The sequence below is a fragment of the Rhipicephalus microplus genome, chromosome 9 (genome assembly GCF_043290135.1).
Source record: "Rhipicephalus microplus isolate Deutch F79 chromosome 9, USDA_Rmic, whole genome shotgun sequence".
Taxonomy (NCBI): Eukaryota; Metazoa; Arthropoda; class Arachnida; order Ixodida; family Ixodidae; genus Rhipicephalus; species Rhipicephalus microplus.
The window spans coordinates 49,936,844-49,952,140 of record NC_134708.1 but is presented as its reverse complement, the minus strand read 5'-3'; the positions used below and the strand labels follow the sequence as shown (position 1 = coordinate 49,952,140).

General features: G+C 42.0%; 1 protein-coding gene across 1 annotated transcript in view; it reads left to right on the top strand.

Moving 5' to 3' along the window:
- Nucleotides 1-12,090, top strand: part of LOC142772259 (uncharacterized) — a 50,773-nt gene extending 38,683 nt beyond the window's left edge. Inside the window, exons 3-4 of the mRNA XM_075874455.1 lie at nucleotides 8,477-8,967; nucleotides 10,959-12,090. Of these exons, the coding sequence (XP_075730570.1) occupies nucleotides 8,477-8,964 (488 nt within the window). The 3' untranslated portion in view covers nucleotides 8,965-8,967; nucleotides 10,959-12,090. The remainder of the gene's footprint in view (nucleotides 1-8,476; nucleotides 8,968-10,958) is intronic.
- The last annotated feature ends 3,207 nt before the right edge of the window (nucleotides 12,091-15,297 follow it).

Below are 15,297 nucleotides of genomic sequence, written 5' to 3'. Positions count from 1 at the left end.
GTGCCTTCTCAACAATCTCCACCCTCTGCTTGCTCAAGTGCTGTGGAAGCTGCAGTCAAGATTAATGCCAAGGCCATGTACAGAGTTTTGGCAGCCTGCATTGCACATCTTGCTTGAAAACATGCTGCAATTAATATTTTATCCACAGCATACCAATCAGTAGTTGCCACAGTTGATCACTTTTAGGATTGCCTTCTTGAATGTTGGCAACATTGTAGCACTCGGGTTTTGCATTTTCCTTAGGGAGTATGTCGGTGGGTAGTTTAAGGGAGTGTACAATATTTTCTCTTGAAAGTGCATCATGAAATTTTTCAAGCTAGCATTGTAAGAAGACATGTTAAAGGGACACTAACGAGGAACAGTAATTTGCTTCAGATAGGCAAACTGCGCTCCTATAGCTCTAATGCAATATGTGTCACTATCATTGTTAGGGGGAAAAAATCAATATTGTAGTTTCATTTTTAAATTTTGCGCCGAAACCTCTGCGTTACAGAATACATTTCAAAATGTATTAACGGTATTTTCATGGCATTGGCTCTACGAAAGTTTCTAAAACGTCATTTGCTATGTCTGTGGCACCCACTGATTACAATGTACTTAATTTTCATCAATTGGAAGGTATTTAGGACCGAGTAGACGCCTTCGAAATTTTACGTCACTATGTTATGTGTAGGAATCTCAAGATGGCGTTGCCACCCGCATTTTTTTTTTTTTCGCACGCTTTCTCTTTTATTAAGCACCATGTTATAATAGTGGTGTTGTCGGGATTGGGAAGTCGTACTTTACTAATATGTAAAAATTCATTTTCTCTTTAGTGTTTATTTATATGACTTTATCTTTACCAAAGCCTGACAAATCTGTGTAATTTATGGGGCTTGTTTATTCTTGTAGGAGCTCGTGAATTCAGTGCCCCGCCGTGGTGGTCTAGTGGCTAAGGTACTCGGCTGCTGACCCGCAGGGTGCGAGTTCGTATCCCGGCTGCGGCGGCTGCATTTCCGATGGAGGCGGAAATGTTGTAGGCCCGTGTGCTCAGATTTGGGTGCACGTTAAAGAACCCCAGGTGGTCTAAATTTCCGGAGCCCTCCACTACGGCGTCTCTCATAATCATATAGTGGTTTTGGGACGTTAAACCTCAGATATCAATAAATCCCGTGAATTCAGTAAATTGCAGATTCTTTTATGGATGCATTTTGTAACATTAATGAATAGGTATAATTCTATCCATGTCCTTATTGGTTCACGTAAATATTCTCACCTATATTCTCATATTTATTTCATCACTGAAAGGCATACGTCGGCTGTCAACTACATGTATCTCTTTACCTAGTTTGTGCCTGCAATGACTATTAGTTGTGGCCTCGACTGGAATGCTGCCTTGGACTCTGTTTTGTCACTCCCAATGCAATTGCACAAGACACACACAGTGTCCAGCATGGTTTCCTAGCTCATAATTTTCCACAATCAGCGTCTGATAACCTACCTTTTTTTGTTATCTAAACTATCATTGTAGTTTCTGATAAAATATAGCTTTGGGATTCTTACATTAAAAACAGCATTTTTGTTCATGAAGAAGGTAAGTTTATTTACAGAAAGGCAGAGAGGTCGGCCTGAGCGATAGCTTGCTCTAGCCTGCTACTCTACACTGGGGGAAGGGAAAGGGGAAAAGAAAGATTAATGAATGACGATGGTAAGATAGAGTGGTGAGTATGTAGTGTTCTTTCTATCTGAGACACATTTCATAGCCGCGCACATAGTCCAGTTGTTTCCAAAAAGGTTATAACTGCTCTTGTGACCGCAGTTGCACTGTTGGTGTCTGGCCAAGGGCCCAACATGGTCTCATCAGTTAATGACCTACTGCGATATAGTTCAGTAGAAGAAATCAGTGTTTGTCGTTCACGTGCGTATGCTGGGCAGACACAAAATATGTGCTCAAGTGTTTCTGGCACATCACAGTGTTCACAATTAGGACCGGTGTCACTGCGACCGATGATATGTGCGTAACGTCTGGTGTACGCTACACCAAGACCAATGCGGTGGATCATACTTGTGTGTTGCCGTTTCAATTTAAGGGGCATGCGGAACCTCATTTCCGGGTCCCATTTGTGAAGTCGCTGGTGTCGCCGTTCCGGTTTGGTCCAGTGCTGAAATTCAAGATACACATGCAGCAAATGGCACCTAATGTAAGAACTCCTTAGATGCAGGGGCGGCGCCAGGGGGGGAGGGCAAGGGTGGGCTGGAGCCCTCCCAAAATTCTCGCCTGCCCCCCCTTATGCCCACCCAAGTGCCCGAAAGCATATATTGAAAACCTAGTAGGAGCAGAGCTAGCTTGCCCCCCCGGAGGAACTCACTTTTCGTGGTTGCCCCCCCCCCCCCCCCCAGTAAAAACATCCTGGTGCCGCCCCTGCTTAGATGCCTAGATACTGGCCTGCTTTTTGGCTTCCTTGGGCTTAGCAGAACAAACGGGTATTTCGCCAGAATTATGGTGGCCACATTGTTGCCCATTTTTTTGTTTTTCTTTTTTTCTTTTTGTGATAGTGTGTGTGGAACAAATACTGAAAAGTTGTTGCCGCTTCCACTTTGAACATTCATAGTGTAAAAAGCACTTTCTTTGTTCATTAGCTTACAAAAGGTTGATTAAAGCTGCGATAACCTACAATTCCAAAGACGTCATATTGTTCTATCAGTGCCCCTCAGAAGAACCATGGCTAGGTTCTGGGCTGCTTGCGCAAAGGTCGCTGGGTCCATCCCAGACTTGGTGGTCACATTTCAATGGAGGTAAAGTGGGAGTGGTCTGCGCAAAGCCGCGGCCATGTCTGTGTAGAGCACTCGAGCAGCCGGTTTTTGCTCTGCAGGCCGAAACCTTGAGGCAGTATCGGGCTCTGAAGGGGTGTATCAGGAGTATGCACAACCTAGTTGTCAGGCTGATCACGTCAGAGCCTGATACTGCCTCAGGGTTTCACCCCGCAGAGCAAAACACGGCTGTTCGTGTCCTCTACACAGGCGTGGCCGCGGCTGTACTGTGCGGTGTCAGTGCACGTTGAAGAACACCAGGTGCTCAAAATCTCCAGAGCCCTCCACTGCAGAGTCTGTCATAATCATATTGTGGTTTTGGGTCGTAGAACTCTACATATTATTACTAATGTGCTGTTGTTACAGTTTAGGTATAGTTCATTGCACAGCACATTCATTATTACCTTTAGTATTGCCTTTATTCTCACTAATTCCACTGGCATTGGAGGAATGTGTGATATTGCGTATTTACACGTGATGCTCTTCAGTGAAGATAGTTATTTTAGAGTGGGCCGAATGCTGTGAATTGGTTGTTTTTCTACGTCCCAAAACACATTTATTATGTGGTTTGAAATATCTCAACCCTTTTTTTTTGTGTGTATTGCTTCACACTTGGTAACCCAATCTTTGATCTGAACATGTTCTCATTTTTATGTTATTGGTTTATTATCATTATTTTAGCAGCCTGCAGTGTACGTGAAAGTACTTGCTTTCTTAGTATTTACAAACCATTTTTGTTGGTACCTCATTTAGTTTATATGAATATTGTGCCGTGAACATGCTTTACAGTCAGATAGCGCGATGTGAAACCAGTATTCACAAACCACCTTGACTATATCTCTTGCTCTGCTTACCCCGTTTATGCACTTAGTGATACAAGAAGGCATAAGAGTTTAAATGCTCGACATTGTAGAGTACAACTTCGACAACAAATAAAACGATTGATACAAATACATGTATACACATACTATAATTTATAATTTGTAAGTTGCATACAAATAGTCTAAAAGGATACTGATAAGGATTTGTTTTCTGCATATAGAAGCATTTCACTTATTAATACGTTAGTCACTAGGTCATGTCGGTATTGACTGGAGTGAAAAAACAGATACTTGTGCAGCAGCAGCCGCTCAAAGAAGCAGGCCTGACGAGATAAATGGGTTGTGCTGAGATCTGAAACAGCGTGTCCGTCACGTTCTGCATCAGAGGTGGCAGAGTGGATGGTCCGTTTATTGAAAGCAACCACAAGTTCCATATTTGTGTGTATTTTAGTTGTATCAATGGGTTCTTGGTCTGTACCACGAATCTGTGAAACCAATAGATATGTTCGGGGCCCTTGATGCACATGGAATGAATGTGCCAGTTTTTTTTGTTTACTTGTGATCCTCACTGCTCGGGAGAGCTCCGTTACGATCATGGGACAGGTAGATTGATTTTACTCACTAACATTAGAAATAAATTCTATCATGGTGCTAAAATGATTGCTGGTTTAATGCAAACACAAGGACCCATAGTATGTGCTCAGTAAAAGTGCATGTTTGACATTCGTTGCACATTTTTTGTCACTATAGTTTTATGATAATCATTTGTTTATACATATTTAGTACACCTGATTTTTGGCCAATTGTAGTCGCGTTAAATTTCACTATAATCTTTGATTACAGTAATTCATCTACACTTTACTTTCATTGGTACTCTGTGGGCATTGTAGCCTTTGACCCATTAAACACCTTTACTAAAGAAATCCAGTGAAGTGCAATAGATAGCCTTTGCATTCCAGTTTACGGAACAATCTGGCCTGCTTTTCAATGAATCCGTTACAGCCTTGAATGCTATTTTTACTGGCGCATGTTTTCAAAATTTTGGGAAGATTCTTCCTTCTTTCCATGTAATGCCACTCAAAAATCTTTTCATGTTTCTATTGGAAAGAGGGACAGTGTTGTGCGATAGAATATTGCATACAGTTGTATATACTTGCTGGCTTAAGTCTCTCATTTGTGTTCTCTTTGAAAAACTGCCCTTCATTATTTATAAGGCTTGAGAAAGACTCCTCCCAAAATGTCCCACAATGTGCTGAAGAAACATTCCACACATTCAATTTTCTGGCATCTACAGTTAATTACCAGTATGTGTACAGCTGCTAAAACTCTATTTATTACATTCTGCTCATATATAGTCTGCTAAAAGCAGGAAATGGATACTCTTTGTGCTAGTTTAGTTTGCTGTACAATATGTGTCTTTTGTATGTTATATGCTAGAGCAATCATTCATTCTCATATTTCTCTTAAACATATAGTGCTGAAATATGTATCACCTTATGTAATTACTGAAAAAGTGGTAACTTAATTGCAATATTGAACATTATAATTTATTAAGGAATTTCTAACCGTCAAGCTTAGTTGATGCAATAGATAAAAATATATTTTAGCTTACTGTGTTTTTTGTGCTGGTCTTAACAGTGGTTTTTGTGCTGTTTCAGATGTGTCCACTCCTTTTATGAAGAAACAAAAATGCTGTATGCTGTGGATTTTTCCAGAAATGCGTTCAACCAGCCTCTTCTTGCAAATCACACACCATTTTATGCTAATGTCGCAGCCTAATATGCTATGAACAGTAGATTGTAGCGGTGATGTGACCATGTTGATGGATTTCTGCTAAAGATGGAATTATGTAATACAGGAATGAAGTTGACAATTTACCTTTTATAATGTTAGGCAACTGAAATTGGGAAGAGCCTAATACAGTTCGGCACAGAATGGGTGTCTCAGTCAGAGTAACGAAATTGTCTGTCATACAAAAGACTGGTTCAAGTTAGGTAATAATTGATGAATGCCTTTACATATCTTTATGCACTAAGAGAAACAGCTTGGTAAGTGATGAACTGCCATGCTTGTTAGTGGCAGCCTAGATTTTTCCCTTTAATACATATACAATATTAATAAGCATACAGCAGCAGCCTGGTCTTTGTTGTTATTTTCTCTGTAAAACTTTTAAATATGTCTCTTTATACTGCTCAAGTGAATCTTAAAATAATGTGTACAAACAAACTTTATTTTATTCACTGTGCCACCTAGTGACTGGAGTTTACCCGAATGTTCTACTATTGACTTCCGTTACCTAATTTTGTACTATTCCTAATTTAATCATTGGTTTTCCCATTGATTAGCTTCCCTCTGAGGTAGTGCCTATAAATACTTAGTATACTAAGTTTAATGGATTCTTTCATAATATATGCAAGATAACATGACCTTTTTAGTTTGGAATCTGACTTTTTTAGTGTGGAAAATTTTGTAGCGATTGTCTTGATTTAGTGTATAGCTAAACATTCTGACGAGGTGGATTATCTACATGTGTGTGTGGTAATGTGAGTGTCTGAAACAATTTGTTGATTATGTCACTTCGGATTGTATAGTATCGTTATGCTTTCATTCATAAAAGGATGGAGACTTTCATGGTCAATGTATCAACAGTGCTAGTACACATACTACATGGTGCTAGTACACTATGCAGTCCACATAAATGCGCCATCAATGTTGACCACCAAAAACTGTGATGCCGTATTCCAGAATATTTTATATGAACTTCTTTCATTCATATTTTGTTTTCTATGTTTCATGTGTTGAAATATGAACTGAGTTCCTGTACAGCATCCTCCTAGAAAAAAAGAGAAAATATGATAAATACACCAATGTTCTGGCACCTAATGTATCGATATATTGCAAGGAAAGTTGGCTGTTTATGCATAATATCAGATTTGCATTTAATTAAGGCTCCTGTGCATTCAATGAACGTTTTCCATGTGTTAACTTTGTGCGACATGTATATATACATTCGATTTTTCCATCTACAGGAAAAAATCTTTTCAGCAATGTCACCTGTTGTAATTGGTGAATTTTGAAATCACTCATATTTTACCTAAGCCTTTGTAATAATATGAAAATTTTTTTCAGTCTGTTTTAGAAGCGCAGGATTAGTGTTATATTGAGGTTGATTTTGGCAATTTTTTTAATGATCGCTTCTGAATTTTTTTTTGCTTTAGACCTGCCTCTTTGTCCTGTTTCCAGAGTGGTCACTTTAGCTTCCAGTCATCATGTGTTGTTGTAAATATGTGATTAACTTGAACGATAAATGCATCGAACAATCTGCTGCCCAATCACCTTTCTCAACTCTCAATGCCATTGTAGGTATTGGTGCATGGAGATATTTTGCTTCATATCGTGTACCTCTTAAAAAGTTTCCATATATTCAGAGACAACAGTTGTAGTTGATAATTTTGACAGCAAAAGCAGGGTCCGTACAACACACAAAAATAAAGTGGTGGGTGCCTGCTGTGAAGTAAGCTTTACAGGAACAGACCACAGCGCCATGAAGGCTCGCGAGAGGTGCAGGTGGTGTTTCCTGCTGAAAGAAGACCCACACAACTCTACCCAGTGCAACTTGAGAAGTGATAATCTGTGCCACTTGCTTTGGCAGTTTCATCATAGGTACCCATTGATACACTCGCGAGGTGCGGCCTTAAAGGGCCCGTAAACCATCTCTATTAATTTTTTTTAAACATTTCAAGTAAATGTGCCCATCGTGTGCAGAATTCGGTAGCGATGAAAGAATCAACATGTGGCAGCACTACGAACCGCCGGCCTGCCACAGATTCCGAGGAACAATTCCTCTTTTCTGTGCCTTTCGGGACTCCGCTTGACGTGCCGTGCTATATTTCTGATGTGCCGAGCCCAATATGCTGATTGGCCGAGCATGAGCTTACGTCTTCCGGTCAGTCTGCAAGCAGCTGCCTGCACTGCTTGTTGTTCGTCGTGTTGCCTGCGTGCGTGCCTTTGCTCACGAGTCAGCTAATATAGCCGGCATGTCGCCGTACGAATCCATCTTGTGGGCGGTCCTTTGAAGGCGTGTGCGCAACGCAGTGTTCATGCCCGCATGATGACGGCGGCAACACTTTTTCAACAAGCAAGCAGCTGCAACGCAACTGATGGGGTCGACAGCTGGATTAGCGGCAATTGGATGTAGGCGGTGTTTCAAGCAGCGCGTGAGCGATGACGTATGCTACGCGAGATTGGGTGGGGCACTCAGCGAGAGGGTAAAGCGGCTTGGAAAAGGATACCAGCAGAGGTAAACACAGAAGAGAATGGAATGAGGGATCGTCGCGGTTTTGATAATCAAATGCGTCTAACTTTGCTATTACTGCACCGTTTTGAAAAATTCTCACGGTTACTTTTAGTCATACACTCGTGCAGTTTCGCCACCACAACTGAATTTCGACTTCCGGGTGGTTTACGGGCCCTTTAAAGAGACAGCGTAACAGTGTTTTGCCATTTTTCGAAAATACTCTAATGATTTTTTTGTATAGACTTTTGGCTTGATTTTCTTGAAATTCATTTGAAACTATTTATTTGTAGTATATATATTACTATACCACAGCCAATCTTTCCATCATCGGTACACAGATATAGACCAACCTACGAAGGGTAATGGAGTACTTGTATAGAGAGATGGCAACTTTTGTAAAACATGCTGTCACTACATGGTTACTACTGTCATAACATGTGGTTTGCTTAGTATGCTTCATTTACAAGGGCAGCAACCATTTGTCATTGCCTGGTGCTGTAGTCCATTTCACAGAAACTGTGTGTGACATGGTTTTTATTGCCTTTTTGTATTCCCTGTGGCTTTGCAGGTTCCTTGTCTTCGGCATCCCGTGAGCGGTACCATTCCCTCGTGTCCGTACAAGGCGAACTTCATTCCTGCCGACAGTGCACCTATGTGACCAAGTATAGTGCAAACATGCGAACACACCTTCGCACACACACCGGCGAACGGCCCTTTCAGTGCCACTTGTGTCCAGCTGCATTCTTTCAAAAGATTCATCTCGCAATACATATTCGTACGCACACAGGAGAGCGTCCATATTCCTGTGACGTATGCAGTGCATCGTTCTCGCAGAAAATTGTCCTCGTGAGACACATGCGCACCCACACTGGGGAGCGTCCATTTTGCTGTGACCACTGCGATGCGTCCTTTTCACATAAAGACGGCCTTGTTCGCCACATGCGCATCCACACAGAAGAGCGCCCTTTTTCCTGTGACCACTGCAGCGCATCCTTCTCACGGAATCTGGATCTCAGACAGCACGTGTCCCGTCGTCATGCCAACAAGAAGCGATAAAGAGTGAGTGGTCAACGGGTAGAGTTTGTTCACGAGAGGTTACAATGAAAGAGTAGATATAAGATTGGGAAAGTAACTTAGTTTGGCTGCCCGCAAGGGAGTAACGTCATAAATTTGTGAAATGAAAGGAGAGCTGTAAAAGAAGGTGTAATGAGAGGCCTCCTTGAGCTGTGTTTATCCATACAAGTGTGCTCCACTCTGAAACAACACTTGCTCCATCAGAACAAAATGGTAAGTAGCCGTAGGCACATGGGAACAAACTCTGTTCATTCCGAAGTGGATGGAAAAACTACTTGGTGGGGATCAAAACCATGATTTTCAAATTACGCGCATGGTGTTCGACATGAGGCAGTATTGCTTTCGGGTGCACCATAATTTTTGTCTTAATCTCATAAGATTGCATATCTATGAAACCTACAAATAATGATTTTATTCGTAAGCCCACTCAGACATTCATGGTCTAGCGAACTATTCAAATATGTCGTAGCGTTAATAAACCTAAATGCAGCTATATATATATTTATATATATACACGCACATACACATTGTGGACATAAAACAATCTCCTTTTGGATTTTGCTGAAGGGTCACACAGTAGATATCTTTAAGTTGAAATGGAAGAATGATTGCTCACAGTATTTTAATACGGGCTTCTTGACTAACAATATAAATGCACAGTCGACCACATAAGTTGACAGACCATGGGAGCACAAAGCGTAAGCCTCCTCGCGACACTTCAGCTACGTCAGAGGCAGTTGATAGCCTCGCAGCACTCGAGAAGCGTCCCACCCTTAATCTATGACCTGTCTGTTTTCTGTACCCCGCCGCCGTGGTCTAGTGGCTAACGCTGCTGACCCGCAGGTCGCGGGAACGAATCCCGGCTGCGGCGGCTGCATTCCGATGGAGGCGGAAATGCTGTAGGCCCGTGGGCTCAGATTTGGGTGCACGTTAAAGAACTCCAGGTGGTCAAAATTTTCGGAGCCCTCCGCTACGGAGTTTCTCATAATCATATGGTGATTTTGGGACGTTAAGCCCCACATATCAATCAATCAATGTCCGTTTTCTGACTGGGTACAAATAATTTACACCTCTCACTTTTTGTCGGGACATGCTCTTTAGGAATCTGCGTCCCTGTGTGCTTCTGCCTTGAGAGCAGTTGATTGGCATAGCTGTTATCAGTTGCAATGTTTATCACAAATTGATACCTTGCGAACAACAAAAAAAAAAAACTGTTCGACGCACAATGACAGCTTTGATCCTGCTGTCATATAAAAATGCTATGTTCATACTTCAGATGACTGCTTCGTGTGGAAACTGGGTACTAACAATGCTCTACACGGCAGTAGAAAATAGAAAGGTCACTGAGTGACAAGAAGATTTGTTTACGGCCTAGCCCTGCAGTAGAGGATATATGGCACACTGCTAGGTGGTGCGAACAGGCAGTTTGGCAGGTGCTCAGGTGGTTTGGAAACTTTTGTTATTGATTTACAGATTTACATGTGAACACAGAAGTTCGCATCAGTGATATTGTGATAACATGTCTATATAGGTATAATAATATTATCATACACACACAGAGGTCTTTCAGAGCTACTGAAATAAGGTGTCTCAGTAATTTGTAAAAGCTTTGGGCAGATCTCATAATTTTTTTTTACCTTGCACATGGCAATACATGCAGTGGCCTTCTAGGCTGAATTACTAGGTTGTGGACAGCCACTGCGGATACTGTTTAATTTGATAGTCGAGAGACATAGTTTTCATTGCCAAAGACTTTCACAAACATCTCGAGGAAATCTTGAAGTACAAATTTATGGTAAAACAAACTCCAATATTGGATATCTAATATCTTGCATCCAATATCTGATAAACATCTAATTTATCCATGTATCTGCATGTATTAGCAATGCAATGCATTTTTTAGCATGATGTACGGTACGAAATATTTTTCAAAATTTAAAATAGTTTTACTAGCAATAGTTTTGTTACTTTTCCAGGGCCAAGTGTGGTCAGAGATGAAAGATTGTGCAGCTGCCTAAATTGTTTACTTGAGTGTTTTGAGAACCTTTCATTTAGTACCAGTGCAACATTTTGTGGCATGCATGAAAACTCCTGGCTGGACTCCGCTGCCGCCAGTGCCTGGGCAGCTCCTCAAGCCGCATCCAATCAGTTTGGCAGCCTCAAACATTGCCAGTGCCTTCCCAACAATCTCCGCCTTCTGCCTGCTCAAGTTGTGTCAAAGCGGCAGCCAAGGTTAAAGCCAAAGCCAGATCCAGAGTTTCTACAGCCTGCATTGCACATCCTGCTTGAAAACATGCTGCGACGGACATTCGAATCACAGCATGCCACTCAGCAGTTGCCACAGTCGATCACTTTTAAGATTGCCTCCTTCAGTGTTGGCAGCATTGTAGCACATTAGTTTTGCATTGTATATTTTTAGAGAGTATGTGAATGAGTATTTTAAAGGAGTGTACAATATTTTCTGCATAAATTGTGGAGTTTTTCAGGCTAGCATTGTATGGGGACTATGTTAACGGGACACTAAAGAGGTACAAGGACTTGATTTAGATTGACCAACTGCGCTCTGAGGACTCTAATGCTATATGTTTCACTGTCATAAGTTCATTATTAGTGGAGCAAATTAACATAGTTTTATTATTAAATTTCGCTCCGAAACCTCCGCATGTGAAAGAAGAAATTTTGAAAAATTTTATCTGTATTTTCCGGGCATTGGCTCGAAGTCAATCCCTAAAGCTTAATTTAATATGACCGTGGCACCCACAGATTACAATGTACTTCATTTTTATTGATTGGAAGCTATGTAGGACCCAGTGGATGCATTCAAACTTTCTTTCGTCACTGTAACTTTTTCGGAAATCTCTAGGTGGCGACTCCGCCTTGAGAATCCCAAAATTTGCTTTTCGAACGTTTTCTCACTTGCTAGGCATCATTTCAGGGTAAGAGTGGTGGTTTCGGGATTGTGAAGTCATACTTTATTTATGTGCAGAAATTCATTTTACCTTTTAGTGTCTCTTGAAATGACTTTATCTTTGCCAATGTCTAAATTTTGTCATCTCTAAAGCTTCCTTTATTTGTTTGTAGAATAAAAGGTAATTCCGAAAATTCAAAGGCTGGAATGTTAACTAGGTCTTTAAGTTTGCTTCCACTCTTTGTGCATTGGTATATGAGAGATACACTGCCCTATATAGTCTGCTTACTTGTCACTTGGCCTAATGAGTTTCTTTTAAACTATATTATGTTGTTTTCCTTAGCTCAGGGTGTCTGTCATTGTTGTCTCTCATGAAGTATAATTTCACAGTTGGCTTAATGCAACAGTATCATTTTTGTTTTGGTTCACCAGCAATTGATGGCACTAAACGTACATTTGTCACTCATTGACACACTAGCCTTATTTTGTTCTTATGAGCAGAGCAACTATAGGTACCAGGATGATCTATTTTTATGACCAAACTGTCACCTATAGTGTGTGGTAATCAATGTGCAACGCATGTTGAAAAACTCCCTGGGTACCTTTAAAGCTCCACCTTTAAAGGGACACTGAATGTAACTGTTAAGTCAACGTTAATTGTTGAAATAGCTGTCCAGAAACCTCGTAGTGTTACTTTTGTGCCAATGAAGGGCTTATTTTGAAATAAAATCATGTTTTAGTGGCCCGCATTGGGTTAGCGAACTTAAAATTACCCGCCTCGAGAAGCGGACCAACTCGCGTCACCGTTGCCATGCACAACGTTGCCCAGCTTCACTGCATGGTCTCCGCCACTAGTAGACAGAACGAAAGCAGTAGGAGCCACAACAGCAACGAGGGCCATTGCTCAACTTCCTGTCATTGGCTTCAAGTTGGCAGACGTGTTTTGGTTCAACTTCGCCCTGCTAGATGGCACGACCTGTCTTCGCAAAAATTGAATTTTGCAATTGATTTCAAGGGTGCCTTGGACAATGTTCGGCACTTCACTCTCTTGGAAAATTATCGGGAACTCAAGTGCGGTCCAAAATCATATGCATATGTGTGGGACTTCCCTACAGACAGACAAGTCACTATCCGCATAGGGGACCTTAAATCTCAACCCATCACTATGGGTGAATTGGGTACTCCCCAAGGGGCTGTCCTTTCCCCGCTCCTCTTCAATATTGCCCTCATGTGTCTCCCGGAGGCCCTAAATGAAATTTCATAAGCACGCCACGTCATATACGCTGATGTCGTCACAATCTGGAGCCGGTCTGCTAACTTGAATCGGATAGAAGAAGCCTTCCAACAGGCCGCCTCTATGGTAGAAAAGATAGGACGCAAGAGTGGTCTGGAGTGCTCCCCCACCAAATCAGAAATCCTAGTATATAAAAATAAAGCATCTGACAATACATCCCTCAACGTACAACTCAATGTAATGCAAATTAAAGAGGTTGAAACTATCTAAACTCTAGGGCCCACTTCAATAATCAGGGCAACAACTCATTTGCTTTACATAAACTAAACGCGTCCTGCCTACAAATTTCTCGCATGAGTAATCGGGTGGCTAGCCGACCACGAGGAATGAAAACAACATAATACGACTGATTCAGGCATTTGTTATCAGTCGCATAACCTATAGCTTTCCTTACGTGAGGGTCTTGAAAGCAGACGAGTACAATATAGACAGAGTCATACTTGTAACTCTCACGAAGGCTTTGAACCTTCCCCCGTGGACCTTCACGGAACGTCTGCTTCAAAGCTTCACAGTACCGTAGCAGAGCTATTCCATGCACACCGCATGAATCAAGTCATGCGCCTCGCCATCACTAAAACGGGACGGAAAACACTATCAGAACTTGGCATCGAAGCCCCCACTGAGAGAAGGGGAAAACAACGTATGCCACTTGAATGGAGGCAGAACTTGATCATCAAACCACTACCACGCAACATGCATCCTCAGTTTCACCAACATCGACGTCAGGCACTGGCAAAAGTTCACGACAGCTACTCAGATACTAAGGGTGCCTTCTTTGTCGATGCAGCTGGACCAGTGAACGGCAAATACACAGTAAGCGTCATTCGTTGTGAAAAAAAGGTGAATATTATATCAGCCCAGGACACATACACAAATAGTATGGAAGAAGCAGGAATCGCCCTCGCCCTACGAAACCCAAGTTCCACCTTTGTTCTAACAGATTCAAAAGCAGCCTATTGAAATTTTTTTAAAGGCTACATTGGCCTCATCGTGCATCGACTTCTTACACAACTCTCCTCCTCATGCTCAGAGGGCGAATGGAAACAGCTGATATGGATACCCGGCCACTGCGGAGTTAGAGGCAGTGAGCTCGCCCACGCCTCGGCCCGAGAGTTACTTTTCCGGACATCCGACCCCGGCATATCGCACCCACCCTGGGCTATGTGTATGGATCCGCTCCTAACATGGACAGATATTCTAGAACATCAGACTCGAAAGACAGAAACTTCCGCCCCCGGGGCCAAAGCTCAGTAAAAAATCTCAGGTAGCGTGGCGTCGCCTGCAGACCTTGTCTTACCCCAATCTATACATACTGTCCAAGATATATCCTGACACATATGCCCCACAGTGCAGGTTTTGCGTCACTAAAACAGCCACCCTGTACCACATGGTATGAAAATGCCTACACAATTCACCTCTACAATCCAGAGCACGGTACAACACCGTAGGGTAGGAGGCAGCTCCGTCCAGCTCGGATCCGAAGACCCAAGAGGCCCTCGTGAGACGAGCGAGGACAGCGGCCCGTGCTTATGGGATCCCGGACTAAGGATCCCACTCACCGACATGCCGTCCTCGGTCACAAATAAATGTTTTATTCTCTCTGTGAACTTTTGAACTACTCGCGCCGTTACCCATAGTTCCATCGGGCGTTTTTTTTTTTTTTTTTCCGTGTCTCAAGCAGAAACGAACAAGCAGAATTTCATTACGTTTCTTGATGCACAAAAGGTTTTTTATTTAGTGAAGCTATTCTAGGTGGTTGGTCTGATCTCAACGGTATCATTTTGATATTGTCCTTCTCTAGTGTACTAGAATATTCTAGTACACTGTAGTCCTACTGCAGCGCATGTATTCTTGTGCATTTACCTTAATTTCTTGGTAAATAGTGCACTGCTGTTGATAATATTGTTGCTTTAGATGTTGTCACACATTCAGCTTTCACTCTGACATAATTATTTGATTTTAATTCCCTTTGAAACCTATGGCCAAGCATAAACGAATAGACTTTCACAGGTCGATCCGTTTATGGACGTAGCGAAACCTTGGAAAGCAGATTTTCCACACTTACAAAAAATTATTCGTGAACTTGTTGGAAATTTCGGCTATCGGGCGCATG